The sequence below is a fragment of the Puma concolor genome, chromosome F2 (assembly GCF_028749965.1).
Source record: "Puma concolor isolate L17-30 chromosome F2, mPumCon1.1.hap2, whole genome shotgun sequence".
In the NCBI taxonomy this organism is placed as follows: domain Eukaryota; kingdom Metazoa; phylum Chordata; class Mammalia; order Carnivora; family Felidae; genus Puma; species Puma concolor.
In genome coordinates this window covers 60,692,345-60,706,463 of record NC_141684.1, presented here as the reverse complement: position 1 = coordinate 60,706,463, position 14,119 = coordinate 60,692,345, and the positions used below count along the sequence as shown (strand labels likewise).

Genomic DNA, 14,119 nt, shown 5'->3' with positions numbered 1-14,119 from the left:
CAGCTCTATTTATAGCCCAAAATGAGAAACATCCCAAATATCCACCACAGGGTGAATGGATAAACAAAGGGTGGTATAACCATACAACAGAATACTACTTAGCATTAAAACAGAATCAGAGGTGCCTGGGTGGCTCAGTTGGTTGAGCTTCCAACTTCAGGTCATGATCTCGTGGTTCATGGGTTCAAGCCCTGCACAGGGCATTGCACTGATCGTGCAGGGCCTGCTTCAGAAGCTGTCTCCCTATCTCTCTGCCCCTTCTTCGCATGCACACACACGTTCTCTCTCTCTCAAAAATAAACATTTAAAAAAGCTTTTTTAATTAAAAAAAAAACAATAGAATCAATAACTGTTAACATGCAACAACATGGACGAATCTCAAAATGATTATGCTAAGTAAAAGAAGCCAGCCAAAAAGAAGGTAGTTGCTTGGGAATGGAGGGTGGAGGGATTACAAAGGGGCACAAGGAAACTTTTGGGAGCAATGGATAGATTCATTATCTTGATTATGGTCATGGTTTCACAGGTGTACACATATATCAAAACATACCAAATAGCATGTTTTAAATATGTACAATTATACTTCAATAAAGCTGTTTTAAAAGCTAGCTAACCAAATGCAATTTTTTTCAGAAAAAAACAAACATGCAATAAAATTATAAGGTCAGGAAACGTTAAATATAAAACTAATATTGTGATTAACTATGTGAGGTGGTATCTGGACGTAACAGAGGAGGGGCCTACACAGCTTCAATCTCATTGAGAAATGTTCTAGATGCAAGTTGGGCAGTAAGTTTTCATTTAACCTAATAGGCTTTTTAACTTACATACGAATACTGTATAAGCCATTTAGAAGGTATTCTATTTTTAACGTTGTATGGGAAATGTTTATGAATAAAGCTTTTAAAAAAATTTTTTTAAACTTACATATAGCTGTTTTAGTGCCTTCTAAAAAAAGGTTTAAAAACAAAAAAAACAATCTTTGCAAATCAAATATTCTGTGTGCATATGAACTTTCTTCGTATATTACTCCTAGAAATGAAGCTGTGTATTTATCACACGGGCAGAATTCTGTTTCCACCTGTGAAAATTTACTCTAAAACAAGTATCAGAGGCAAAGGTAATCACTATGTTGCAGGCTGTGTGTGTCACACTAAACTTGTATATAGTCGGAGCTCTTCCTGGTTCTCCATCACACCTAGTTTGCTGCTGCAGGTCGGATCCTGCAGGGTCTTTTAGAGTATATTTAGGATTTTGGACTTTATCCAAAGAGCAATGGGAAATTACTAAAAGATTTCAAGCAGAGGCATGACATGATCTGACTGGTGTCTCTGAAAGATAACGCTTTTTAGAAGATCAGTTGACAGGATGTCAAAAGTACTTACAGGAAGGCCAATTAAAAACCTGCTATAGCAGTTCAGGCAAGAGATGATTTTGAGCCGAACCAAATAAAGATGGCAAAGAGATGGAAATAAATGAACCAACTTAAGAAATACTTAAGTGATAGATTCAATAGGATTTGATGATTGACTGGATATAATGGTTAAGAGAAAAGTTAAAAATGACTCCCAGGTTTCTGTTTCAGCAGCAGTGGGATGGTGATGCCAGGCACTGTGACAAGGAATGCTGGAGGAGAAGGAGTTTATGATGAGTTTGATGTGCCTGTGAAATAAATAAGAAGTGAAGATGTCCAACAGGCAGCATATAGCACAAAAGAGTATCTGAAAATCCTCTATACAGAGACTGAATTGAAACCCTAGAAGTATGAAGAGAAGCCTAGGTGCAGTAAGAGAAGAAGAAAAAGACTGAGAACTTCAGTTACTGCAATAGTTAGATGGAAGAAGAGGAGAGAAAGGGAAGATTTTAGCTTTTGATAAAATTCTGGTTTCTACCCATACTTAATAGCAAAAATGAAAACTAATGAATTATAAACGAAGTAAAGGATTGATAAGAACAGACAGATACAGACAATAAGTTATAAGTCTAAGAGTGGGATATCAACAAAAAGGTAAAGGGAAGTTTTTGAGTCTAGCACTAGAAGTATGCCCAGTTCCTGAAGACACTCAAATAAATATGTACTTCCAATGGTACGCTGCCTTTACTCTTATTTAATTTGCCTCTTTTATAAAAATGTTTTTAAGTTCCAAAATACTGTTGATATGGATTCCAATGACAAAAAACCAGATGCATAAATCCAATTAGATAATAATGGAGTCTGAGAACATTAAGAATGGCTGGTTTCTTCCCTTGATTGAAATTAACTACTAGCATCTTGGACAATTAACTTATTACTTGGGTATCAAGTCTTATGTTCTCTTTCCACGAACTAGTATAGACAGTCTTGTAATAGTTGTATCCAGAAAATTTTACCTCCAACGTCGGAAACACTTCTCTAAATTCTCATCTTATAGAAGAGAACTGCATTAAAAAATAAAATATAGACCCAAAGACATAATTAAAACAATCTAACATTGTAATAAGGTAACTGTGTAGCGTTACTCTTAAAATCCAAGAGGAGTTCACAATCAACTGGTTTCAGATGGGCACTGGAAACAGACAGGACTGGACCTGGAACCCGACTGTTACATGATCTTGGGTACGTTTCTTAAACATCAAGGACCTCATCGGTAAAATGTTATCCTAACAGCTACACCACAGCATGATTAAGAAAATTAAATAAAATGTGATGTTTTATTATTTTAAATAAAATTAAAGTAAATCATCAACAGTTTATTCTCTACTTCTACTGCATAATAAGGAACTATAGAGTCTACATGTATAAGACATATGAGGAAGGGAGGAAAATGCTGAAAACCAAGATACTATTCCAACCTGACCCATTTATTGGCCCACCATAAGGTGTGATTATACTTAAAATTATCTAGATTCCAACTCACTGTATGTATGCTGTTTTCTTAAAATAACCTTACATTCCAGAAGATGTCTATAGGCTTTATTTTAACGTAAGACAGACATGGTACAAGTAATTACAAGTGTGATGTATGTGAAGAAAAATGTAGGGGGCTAACCTACTCTGGGAATGGAGGAGAACACAGAAGCCTTCCCTGAAGAAGTCAAGTGTACGCTGAGATCTGAATGGTGGATAGGAAGAAAGTTCTGGAATAATATACTTATATACTAGAAGTAGCAGCAAATAATTCTGAGAATTTAAAATGCTGCTCTCCACTCTGGGGAATAACATTTAAACAACAATCTTGCTTTTAATGGCTATCGTTAAAAACAATAGGGTTATATTTATATCCTATATAAAAATGTATAGATCTGGGGCGCCTGGGTGGCTCAGTCGGTTGAGTGTCCGACTTCGGCTCAGGTCATGATCTTGTGGTCTGTGAGTTCGAGCCCCGCATCGGGCTCTGTGCTGACAGCTCAGAGCCTGGACCCTACTTCAGATTCTGTGTCTCCCTCTCTCTCTGCCCCTCCCCAGCTCACGCTCTGTCTGTCTCTCTCCCAAAAAATAAACATTAAAAAAAAAAGTATAGATCTTTTCTAGCCTAATGGCTCATTATTCATAACTTATTAAGATTAGATTTAGTTTAATAAATTCGATGGAAATTATTGTGACCAGTTTTGTACTACCATTCTGATGTAGAGCACTGTTCTTCCATCGTGGAAGAGCTATAGATTTTATACATAAAAAGATTTAAGACAAAAAAATACAAACAGACTCACTAATACATAGAACAAACTGGTGGTTGGCAGGGGGGAGGGGGATGAGTGAAATAGGTGAATGGGATTAAAAGGTACAAACTTCTAATTACAAAATAAATAAATCACAGGGATAAAAAGTACAGCATAGAGAATACAGCCAATAATATAATAACAAATGGTGACAGATAGCAACTACACTTATCGTGGTGAGCTCTCAGTAATGTGTAGAACTGCTGAGTCAACATATTGTACTCCAGACACAAGTATGTCACTGTATTTCTACTATACCTCAATAATAAAAATTCTTTTAAAAAAAATTTTTTTTAATGTTTATTTATTTTTGAGACAGACAGAGACAGAATGCGAGTGGGTTAGGGGCAGAGAAAGACACACAGAATCCGAAGCAGATTCCAGGCTCTGAACTGTCAGCACAGAGCCTGACATGGGGCTCGAACTCATGAGCTGTGAGATCATGACCTGAGCTGAAGTCAGACGCTCAACAGACTGAGCCACCCAGGCACCCCAATGATAAAAATGCTTAAAAAATATTTCAGAAAACAGACCATAGATATATTCACATACATCTAAAATGTGAATAGACAGGTATAGAATAACAATAATCTTTATTGAGCACTTTTTATTTGTATTGTTAATAAATACTTAATAATAATTACTAATACATTCTGTGTATTATCTCAGTTAACACATAACAATCCCATGAAACTAGTTCAATTATTATTCCTACTTTATAAAAAACAAAATGTAAGATTAGAAAAGTTAGGTTACTTGCTCAGGTCACAGGGATTCACACTCAAAACTGAATCCAAACGTTCTGTTCTTAAAACCATTATCCTAAATACTCTATGTCTCACTTATACGTGGAGTCTAAAAAAGCCAAACTCATAAAAACAGAGAGGAAAATGGTGGTTACAGGGTCTGGGAAGTAGGGGGATAGGAGAGATGTTGTTTAAGGGTGCAAATTTGCAACAAGTAGTAACTAAGTTCTGCAGACCTAATGTACAGTAGAGTGAAAAAGACAACAATGTTGGATTAGAATGATCAGACTTGCTAACAGACTAGATCTTAATTATTCCAACTCCTAAAAAGAAATGATAATTATGTGGTATGATATAGGTGCTAATTATCCCTACAATGACAATTATAATATATAAATATATCAAATCAACAGGTTGTGCACCTTAAATTTACACAATGTTATATGTCAAATGTATTTCAATCAAAAACCCACTTAAATGCTAAAAAAAACAAAACAAAAAAAAAATAAACAACCATTATCCTACACCCTAACCATGTGGTTAGAGCATATGAATGAAAGCCAGCCCTCAGAACCACTAGAACTCATAGGTGTATCTATTTGCCATTTATTTTTAGTCTACTTTACATACCATGTAGAATGCTATTTCAAGGAATACATAACCTACACCTTGTCATAATGATAGTATTCATTAAGAACACATGTTTATGTAGTTACTTACTTATGTGAATATGTATGCATGTACTTTTAAATAAAGCAAAGCTACAAAATACAGAAAACCTATAAAAATACCAGTTGAACCATAGTACAATCTAAACAAAAGAGGTTCGTCACAGATAAAACGTACAGTTGATCCCTGAACAAGGTGTGTGTGTGGGGGGGGGGGGGGGGGGGCAATGCCCCACTCAGTCAAAAATCTGTGTATAACTTTGTTTTTGTGTTTTGATTCCCCCAAGACTTAACTGGTAATGGTTAACTACTTAACTACTAACTAGCCAACGACTGAGCAGAAGCCTTACTAATAACAGAAACAGTGAATGAACACATATTTTGTATGTTTTATGTATTATATAGTGTATTCTTACACTAAAAAAGGAAATGTTATTAAGAAAATCATAAGGGGGGGCGCCTGGGTGGCTCAGTCGGTTAGGCGGCCGACTTCGGCTCAGGTCATGATCTCACGGTCCGTGAGTTCAAGCCCCGCGTCGGGCTCTGTGCTGACAGCTCAGAGACTGGAGCCTGCTTCGGATTCTGTGTCTGCCTCTCTCTGGCCCTCCCCTGTTCATGCTCTGTCTCTCCCTGTCTCAAAAATAAATAAACGTTAAAAAAAAAAATTAAAAAAAAAAAAGCTCTGTTTAAAAAAAAAAAAAAGAAAAAGAAAATCATAAGGAAAAAAAAAGAAAAAGAAAATTATAAGGAAAAAATACAATTATAATACTGTATTTACAGAAAAATTTGCATATAAATGGACCCATGTGGTTCAAACCCGTGTTTTTGTAACCCTTGATTCGTATAGCTAACCCAAAGTCTGCTAGAGAAGTGACACTGAGCTGGCAAGTGACATGCTGGCAACTGAAGGCTCTCTCTGTACACAGAAGGCTAGCTCGTTCATCCCATACACAGTGCGCACTCATGGGCAGTGTCCTGTACTCAGTGCCGACTCAGCTCATTCCTTTTTGGGTTGTTGTTGTTAATGTAAACAGAAAAACCTGCTCCAGTAAAAGAAAGAGTCACAGCATCTTGCAAAAGTGTGTGCTCTGTTTTCTTCTTTGGCCAAGCTCTACATGCCTGAAAGTACAGAAATAAAATAGTACCGTCTACCTCGCAGGGCTGCCGCGAGCATCAAATGTGATAAAGCACACGAAGTGCTGGGACAAAGCTGGCTGCACACGGTGCTTTATACCTACCAGCTGCTGCCACTGTCACCAGCATTAGTATGACTCATATGATTATTACTCTGTAACCCATCATCATTTCATGAGAGCCCAACAAGTTACTACATTACAGTGTTGTGTGCAGAAAGAACGTTGGGTTGGAAAACAGAGTCCTTCAAGTTGTCCCACACGTGAGGTGAATAAAAGCGAGCAAATTCTTTGAGCACGCATGTTTCATGAAACCTTACTGTAAAAGGAGGGGTAACGTCATCTACCTTACACAGTCCTGATGAGAATCACATGGTGACCATGAATGAGAAAGTATTTTTTTAAACCATAAAAACTAGAAATATGGAAGGTACTGTTTTAGGATGAACAAACACAGGTATATAAGTGTCTAAAAGCAAAACAAGGGTGCTGGGTGGCTCAGTCGTTAAGCATACGACTCTTGATTTTGGCTCAGGTTGTGATCTAACAGTTGGTGAGTTCAAGCCCCACATCAGGCTCGATGGTGATGGTGTGGAGCCTGCTTGGTATTCTCTCTCTCTCTCTGATCCCTCCCCCCCCCACTCTGATCACATATGCACTCTCTCGCACTCTCAAAATAAAAGAATGAACAGTAAAAAGAATTTTTAAACAAAATAGAATGTTATTAATTTATAGTCCAAGACCACCGGTAACTCTGGGATTGTATATAATCCATACATTTAGGTGCCTGCCCTACGGAAAAATTTTTATCTATAGTTACCATAATATTTATATAGTAAACCTGACTAATGTTCACAAGCACACACTTACCTTTACTATTGTTTTAGGGCGTTTTTTAAAAAATAATTTTGGCTTTTCAACCACAGGAAGAGGCGGGAGTTTCTTAAGCTCCTGTAGGACGGTGGTTGCAGCACGCTTCTTGGAGAGTTTTTTGCTATTTCCCTCTCCTTCCGCGGAGAACTCTCCTACTGACACCCTAGTAACAAAGCTTTTCATATGTGGTGGTCCACTTTCTTTAATAACCTATTAAATATAAGTAAACTATTGAATATAGGCTCTTAAGTAGTGTTATCATCTCATGCATCTTTTAAATACTCGTATCATAATCAAAATTGAAATCACAAAAAATTATGCCAAAATTATAGATTTCTTTAATAAAGTTATATAGACATTATATAGGGACCATTCATTTTTTGATACTTATGCTGCTTAATAAAATGAAGTTGAAAGAACAAAAATCTAAATAAATACATTCAATTCACACTCAGAATTTGTATTTTACTAGCTTAAAATAGGCAATTCTAATTATGGTGACCCAGTTTCTTATGGAACAGAAAATTAAGAACATAAAACATACCATATTGGATTAGCTACACAGACCATCCAGAATAATAGTTTGTATATAACTGTGTAAATATCTAATTTCTCCTCTGTAAGAATAAGTTACTGAAGTCCAAGGACTATTTCTTACTGGAGTTCTCTAGCCCATAAAGCATCCTACAAGCGGAAGCCTCTCAAAAATAACTTTTGGGTGAAAATAACCTATTTTTGATGGAGACCTCAAAGGCTGTTTTATAGAAAGGAATGTTTACTCTCTGTGACATGATCTTAAAAAGGTAAGTAGACATACCATAAAAAATACCTATGTTTCTAGAGTAATGGATTATGGATCTGCCAGCTATGAATGAGCATTCCTAAACCCTGTATTAATGTGCTCTTTAAAATATTCCAGTTTTTGGAGGAAAGGTGCTCTACAAAACCCAAATGCTAAAAAGTTTAGTCTCCTTCAAAATTCGGACCTTTCATAAAAGAAACCCTATTTAGTTAAATAGTTTACCATGTAACTTTACATTAAAATTTTGTCTTCTAATAATACCAATTAGGAAAAGGAAAACAACACAGTATCTCAATAATCCAACATTACTGGGGTTAAGAAACTTATGAGAAGCATACTATCCATGTAATTTAACCTTACTAGTTGAAACACTAAAACTGTTTATTTTAATAACTTTGATGGGCACCCTCCTCAATTAGAAAAAAAAGTACACATTTTACCAACTTAACAGAATACTAAATATTTGACCTTTTTATTGTTCACATTAGATCATTATGAACACCAAATATTCTATACTATAATGTATTGATGCTTTCAAGGAATTCTAAGACTTATAAAACTATTCCTATTCATTGTAGCCTTTAAAAGGCCCATGCTTGGGGCGCCTGGGTGGCGTAGTCGGTTAAGCGTCCGACTTCAGCCAGGTCACGATCTCGCGCTCCGTGAGTTCGAGCCCCGCGTCAGGCTCTGGGCTGATGGCTCGGAGCCTGGAGCCTGTTTCCGATTCTGTGTCTCCCTCTCTCTCTGCCCCTCCCCCGTTCATGCTCTGTCTCTCTCTGTCCCAAAAATAAATAAACGTTGAAAAAAAAAAAAATTAAAAGGCCCATGCTCCAACAATTTTTGAGTATATGTAATTACTTTTGATAGTACATTTTCCCTATCATTTCTTGCTAGGACCAACAGGCCGTCAAGTACATTCTATTCCTGCCTTCCTCATTCTGCTTTTAATCTGCTAGAGACTAAGAAATCATATAACCCAACTTTATGAGGATTGTGTCTAAAAAGACAGGTTCTCAGTCGAGGTCAGTTGATCTTGACAGTGAATAAAATGTGGGACCTTTCTAGTAGGTGAACTCCACACAGTTTGAAGGAGGAAACTCTACAACTGTTTTAGCTTATTTCCTAGGTTTTGTCTATTTTCTAGATATTTGAGTTACAAAATTAATGACCCCTCAATAAAGAAGGTATTACAATGATTTAAAATTTTTTCCCTTTTATATGTCACATGATTTTTATAAATATTTTGTGACATGTTTATCTGGCGGTAACGTAGAGAGCTGCTAATTACTTGTTTGTGACTTATTGGTAAAAGTTAAATTTAAACCTATTTTGGTTCCACAAATTTAGAAGAATTTAGATATCCATATATACGTGTCACAAAACATTAACTTGAATACTTTCAATTTGATCCTACCAAAAACACTAAACCCTATAGCATACTACAAATCTACAAATTATATATATATATGTGTATATATATACACACATATATATGCTTACATATATATATACAAAAATATAAGTATATTTATATATGTACATACAAAAAGTTTAATACAGCAAAGCCAAAGAGATCCGCAGGAATCCATGATATTCTAGTAAGTATATTATAGTAAGTATATAGTAAGTATAGAAAGTATATTCTACTTTCTCCAGGGCCTATATGATTTCATGATAGACAGTGAGAGCATAAGAAAGCACCTGAACTCTTTCAGGAGATTAGTATGCCAGCCAATTTATTTGTTCGTTTATTTTAAAAAGTGAGGAGCAGGGGGAGAGACATGAAAGATCTCTACTGAGCACTTACCTCAAAACTGACGGGCATATTTCGCTTCAGAGCAATTTCAAACACTAAGCTGATCTCAGATTTGTTTGCATCTTTGTCATCATCCATTTCTTTTCCGGATTCACCATTCTAAATCACAAAATACAGGATGGCAATGAAAACCCGCTTTGTAGCAAACTGTTACATACATTCTACAATAAAGAGGGCCTATCTGAAATACAATAAGAAAAAAGAAACCAGAGACTGTATCTTGTGGATTCCTATGTAACAAGAGTAGTTGTAGGCTTTGTTGTGAGGCTTTTTGTAATTTAATTTTTAGGGTTTTTCCCCCCCTCAAAGTGGAAGAATAAATGTTGAGCGTGGAAAAATTTTACTCAACCGTATACAAATTTGAGTTTATACTATGTCCCCAGACTCACTTTTCTTTAGAGATCTGTATCCCCCAGCCATTAGAATATCCCCGATATTCTAATGCTATTTAATTTTCTGTAAACACTGAATTGTAGAAGGAGTACAGGATGTAAACCAGGATTCTGGAGCTCTTTGGTTCTGGCACCAATTTAGTTATTCACTTCTTTAACACATACTTCTGGAGGGCTTCATATATGCTGAACACAGGGTAAGTCTCAGAGATAAAAAGATCAAGAAACAGTATCCCTGCTATTGAGAAACTTACGATGTGGTGTAAAAACAGATAAGCACAGAGGTTAGAGTCATGATGAAAGTGTACAAGGAGAAAAACACCTACGTCGGCCATTAACTAAGATGAATCTCAAAGGGGAAGGACAGGGGGTTTGATGGCAGGGCATCTGCAGGGGTTGAACAGTACGGTTTGCAATAACTAAGTGGACAGCTCAATAACAAGGTATCTTATAAGACATGTCTGGGCTGGAGATACTATTTTGAAATCAACAGAGAGAGTCGCCAAAGCCATGGAATGGGTGAAATTACTCAGGATCAGCCTCAATATCCTGGTCTGTAAAATAAAGTGGGACTGAAAAAAATCCACACTAATCTCTTCCACTTTAAATTCCTTGACTCTAGATTAACACAGTGTATTCTATACTCAGTAAACATAGCATTAAATCTAAGGTAAATGAATGCTATTTCCCATCCTTGTTCATATCCTTAAATCCTGTGTTGCCTCAGAAGTGAACTCTGTGGGTGAACCAAAGTTCTCCAAGGTAAGGTCATCCTAGCAGGAACACATGAGCTTAGTGCAGGAGGCACGTAATCTGAGAGGCAGATCGTAGCAGGCCACCATTCTAATATTCTTTCCTATCAGAGGAGAGGATTTCTTTTATTTATAAAAAAGCATTTGTTTGTCTTGTTAATAATCTCACCAGGGAATGATAAGGAAGAGACAGTCACATGTAGCAGTAACATACCTGAGGTGATTTTTCTGGAATAGGCTCATTCTGCAGTGCTTGAAGGGCTTTCATTGCAGCATTGTGTCTAGCAGCTTGTCGAGTCTTTCCTTCCCCAAAAAATTCATTGTTTCCTACAGTCAGCTGAACATAAAAGATCTTGGGCATTGGGCAATGATACCTAAAATAAGAAAATAAAAATATTAATGTTTGTTCAATAAAATCATTCTATAATCATCAATAAGATTTGTTTTCTTGAAACTGATACCAACCATATAATGTACTATATACCCTCTTATTAACCCCAGTAAAGTTTTAACCTCACAAATGTATTTATAAAAGATAAAATATGACTCAATATATCTACAGGTATCTATCTCCATGAAAAACATATTAGAGAAAACAATGTGAAACATAAATTAATATAGTAAAATTTATTCAATTATATCACAGAAGACTTCTAGTAAGAAGTTTTCAGTCAGATTTTTTTTTAATGTTTATTTTTTAGGGAGAGAGAGAGAGACAGACAGACAGAGCATGAGTGGGGGAGGGGAAGAGAGAGAGGGAAACACAGAATCCAAAGCAGGCTCCAGGCCCTGAGCTGTCAGCACAGAGCCCGACACGGGGCTTGAACTCATGGACCATGAGATCATGACCTGAGCTGAAGTCGGATGCCTAACCGACTGAGCCACCCAGGCGCCCCAGTTTTCAGTCAGATTTTGACAGAAACAAGCCAAATGGTCTGTGCTGAAGGAGGAGACTCGCAACAGAGGCAGGAGACAAGCAAGCCCATTCAGGGGACAGGACGCAGATTTCTGTGCCTTCAGCAGAAGAGTTATGACTAGACATGGGAGGGGCAGAGAGATAGAGCTACAGCTCCATTCCAAAGGAGTGAGTACTTTGCCAAGTAGTAAGATCAGATCGAACATAAGAAAGAATGGGGAGGTAAGCTAATACTTAAGCAGATAAGCAGTGTAATAATAAAACGTATTTAAAGAGAGAAATTTTAGCAGGTTCGCGTTTAACAAAACTGAAGTAAGGAGTCACAACTAGATAGCACCAGTGATGAAGATATGAGGCGATAAAAGGGCTGAGTGAGGAAAGAACAAACCTAGAAGGAATTAAGAAGAAAAAATTAAGAGGATATGCAATAAAATACACTAATTCAACAATTATTTGTGGAGGACATTCTATTTGACAAGGGAGTATGACAATGAACAAAAACACATTGTACTGGGTAAGACAGATAGTAACTAAAGTAATATGCAGAGTATCTAAAATGTTAGAGATCTAAGTTAAACAGAAAAAGAAGGAAAGGTTCAGAAGTGTTCGGGAGGTAGGTTTTAGGGTGGCCAAGGAGGGTCTCATTGAGAATATGACAATTGTGTAAAGACCTAAAATAACTGAGGGAGGCAACACCCAGATATCTGGAACAGTGCATGTGAGGCAGAGAAAACAGCAAGTGCAAAGGTCCTGGGGCAGCAGTGTGCCAAGTATGTTCAATTAACTCAGAAGACGCTTATCTGGCTACAGTTGAGGAAGTGAGAAAAGGAAAGCTAAGAAAGGAAAAGAGGTAGCCAGATTCCTTAGTGCCTTACATAAAAGTTATTGTAAAGATCCAACTTTTACCCTGAGTGAAATGGCCAGCCACTAGAAGGTTTGGAAGAGAAGTAACATACGTGACTTGCATTTTGGAGGGATCACCTAACGATTATGCTGAGAACAGTAGGGGATGATGACGGAAGCAAGGAGATCTATCAGGAGACTACTGCAGTATCACAAGGGAACAGCAACAGGCACCTACTAGGGTAGCAGCAGTCCAAGTAATGAGAAACAGTTCAATTCTGAACAAATTTCAAAAGCAGAGCTGGCTGGGTTTACCAAAGGATTAGTTATGGAATATGAAAGAGGAGTCAAGGATGACCCCAGGGCTTCTGAGCTGAACAAGTGGAAGATAGAGTACCTGTACACTGAGTCAGCAAAGACTGGAGAAGGAACAGGTTTGTTGGGGGTGTGTATCAGCCGCTCTGGTTGGGGGATATTAAATCACTCAGCCTGCTTAGACATCTTAAGTGGAGATGTCAAATGAACATCAAGTCTGGACTCTAAGTCTGGACTCTAGGAAAGAGGTCCAAGGTGAAGATAAAATTTGAAAGTCATCAATATATAGATGGAATTTAAAGCCACAGGACAGTGAGAACTCTGGGAAGGAGTGACAGGAAGAAGAACAGGCAAGCACAGGGTCCTTCCTGAAAGTTAAATGGGAAAAAGTAGATCTAGGAGGAGGGAGGGGGCAATTGTGGCGAATTATACTCATAGACCAAGTGAAATGATGACTGAGAACTAATACCACTGAATTGGGCAATTCAGTAAAAGTAAAAGGATTGATTTTGATGGGAGTGGTGGATTTACAACATGATGTCAAAAAAATTAAGTTAAAATCAGTCCGGTGCTGAAAAATGTCTGTTTCAAAGCAAAGAGAAGTCCAACTGAAGTCCTACTACGTTTGGGATGATTACTGGACATCTGAAGAGCGGGGTTCTATATTCAGCCTGAGATAAACTGCACAGAGCCTGTCATAGAAGAATTCGGCAGGCAGATGGCACTAATTAGCGAAGGCTTACAGAAGGTAAAGGACCAGAAAGGGACATCAGCCCTGAAGATGAAGTTCTGGGAGACAATAACTGAAACCATGTGAGTGGGTCAGCACCTGGAAAGGGTAAGTGTAAAGGAACCGAAAAGGAGAGCCTAAGGCTGGGATCTGATTGAGGCCCGTGATCAAAAGGCAGGGGAAACAATAGACAGCAGTGAAGGAGACGAAAAGGGGGTCAGAGTTAGGAAAGAAATTACGACACAATGTCAGGGAAATCAATATTGTCAACTGCAGTGGAGAAATCCAGAGTAGGAAAAAAAGAAATGGTCGCTGTTTTAAATTCTTAAAGTCAATTTTCTTGGCCACAGTTTTCTATTATTTTGTTTTAAGATAAAGTATTTTAAATGTGTTTTCATTATGTCATAGGTTCTCATTTTAAACAGGCAAATATA

General features: G+C 37.2%; 1 protein-coding gene across 15 annotated transcripts in view; it reads right to left on the bottom strand.

Annotated features, from left to right (window-relative positions):
- The window catches only part of STAU2 (staufen double-stranded RNA binding protein 2), a 312,929-nt gene that overhangs the window by 186,067 nt on the left and 112,743 nt on the right, over nucleotides 1-14,119 (bottom strand). For all 15 annotated transcript variants that reach the window (XM_086695695.1, XM_086695693.1, XM_086695694.1 and 12 more), the window contains 3 exons: nucleotides 11,096-11,255; nucleotides 9,729-9,836; nucleotides 7,117-7,329 (listed from right to left, as the gene is read on the bottom strand). In XM_086695695.1, the coding sequence (XP_086551821.1) occupies nucleotides 7,117-7,329; nucleotides 9,729-9,836; nucleotides 11,096-11,255 (481 nt within the window). The remainder of the gene's footprint in view (nucleotides 1-7,116; nucleotides 7,330-9,728; nucleotides 9,837-11,095; nucleotides 11,256-14,119) is intronic.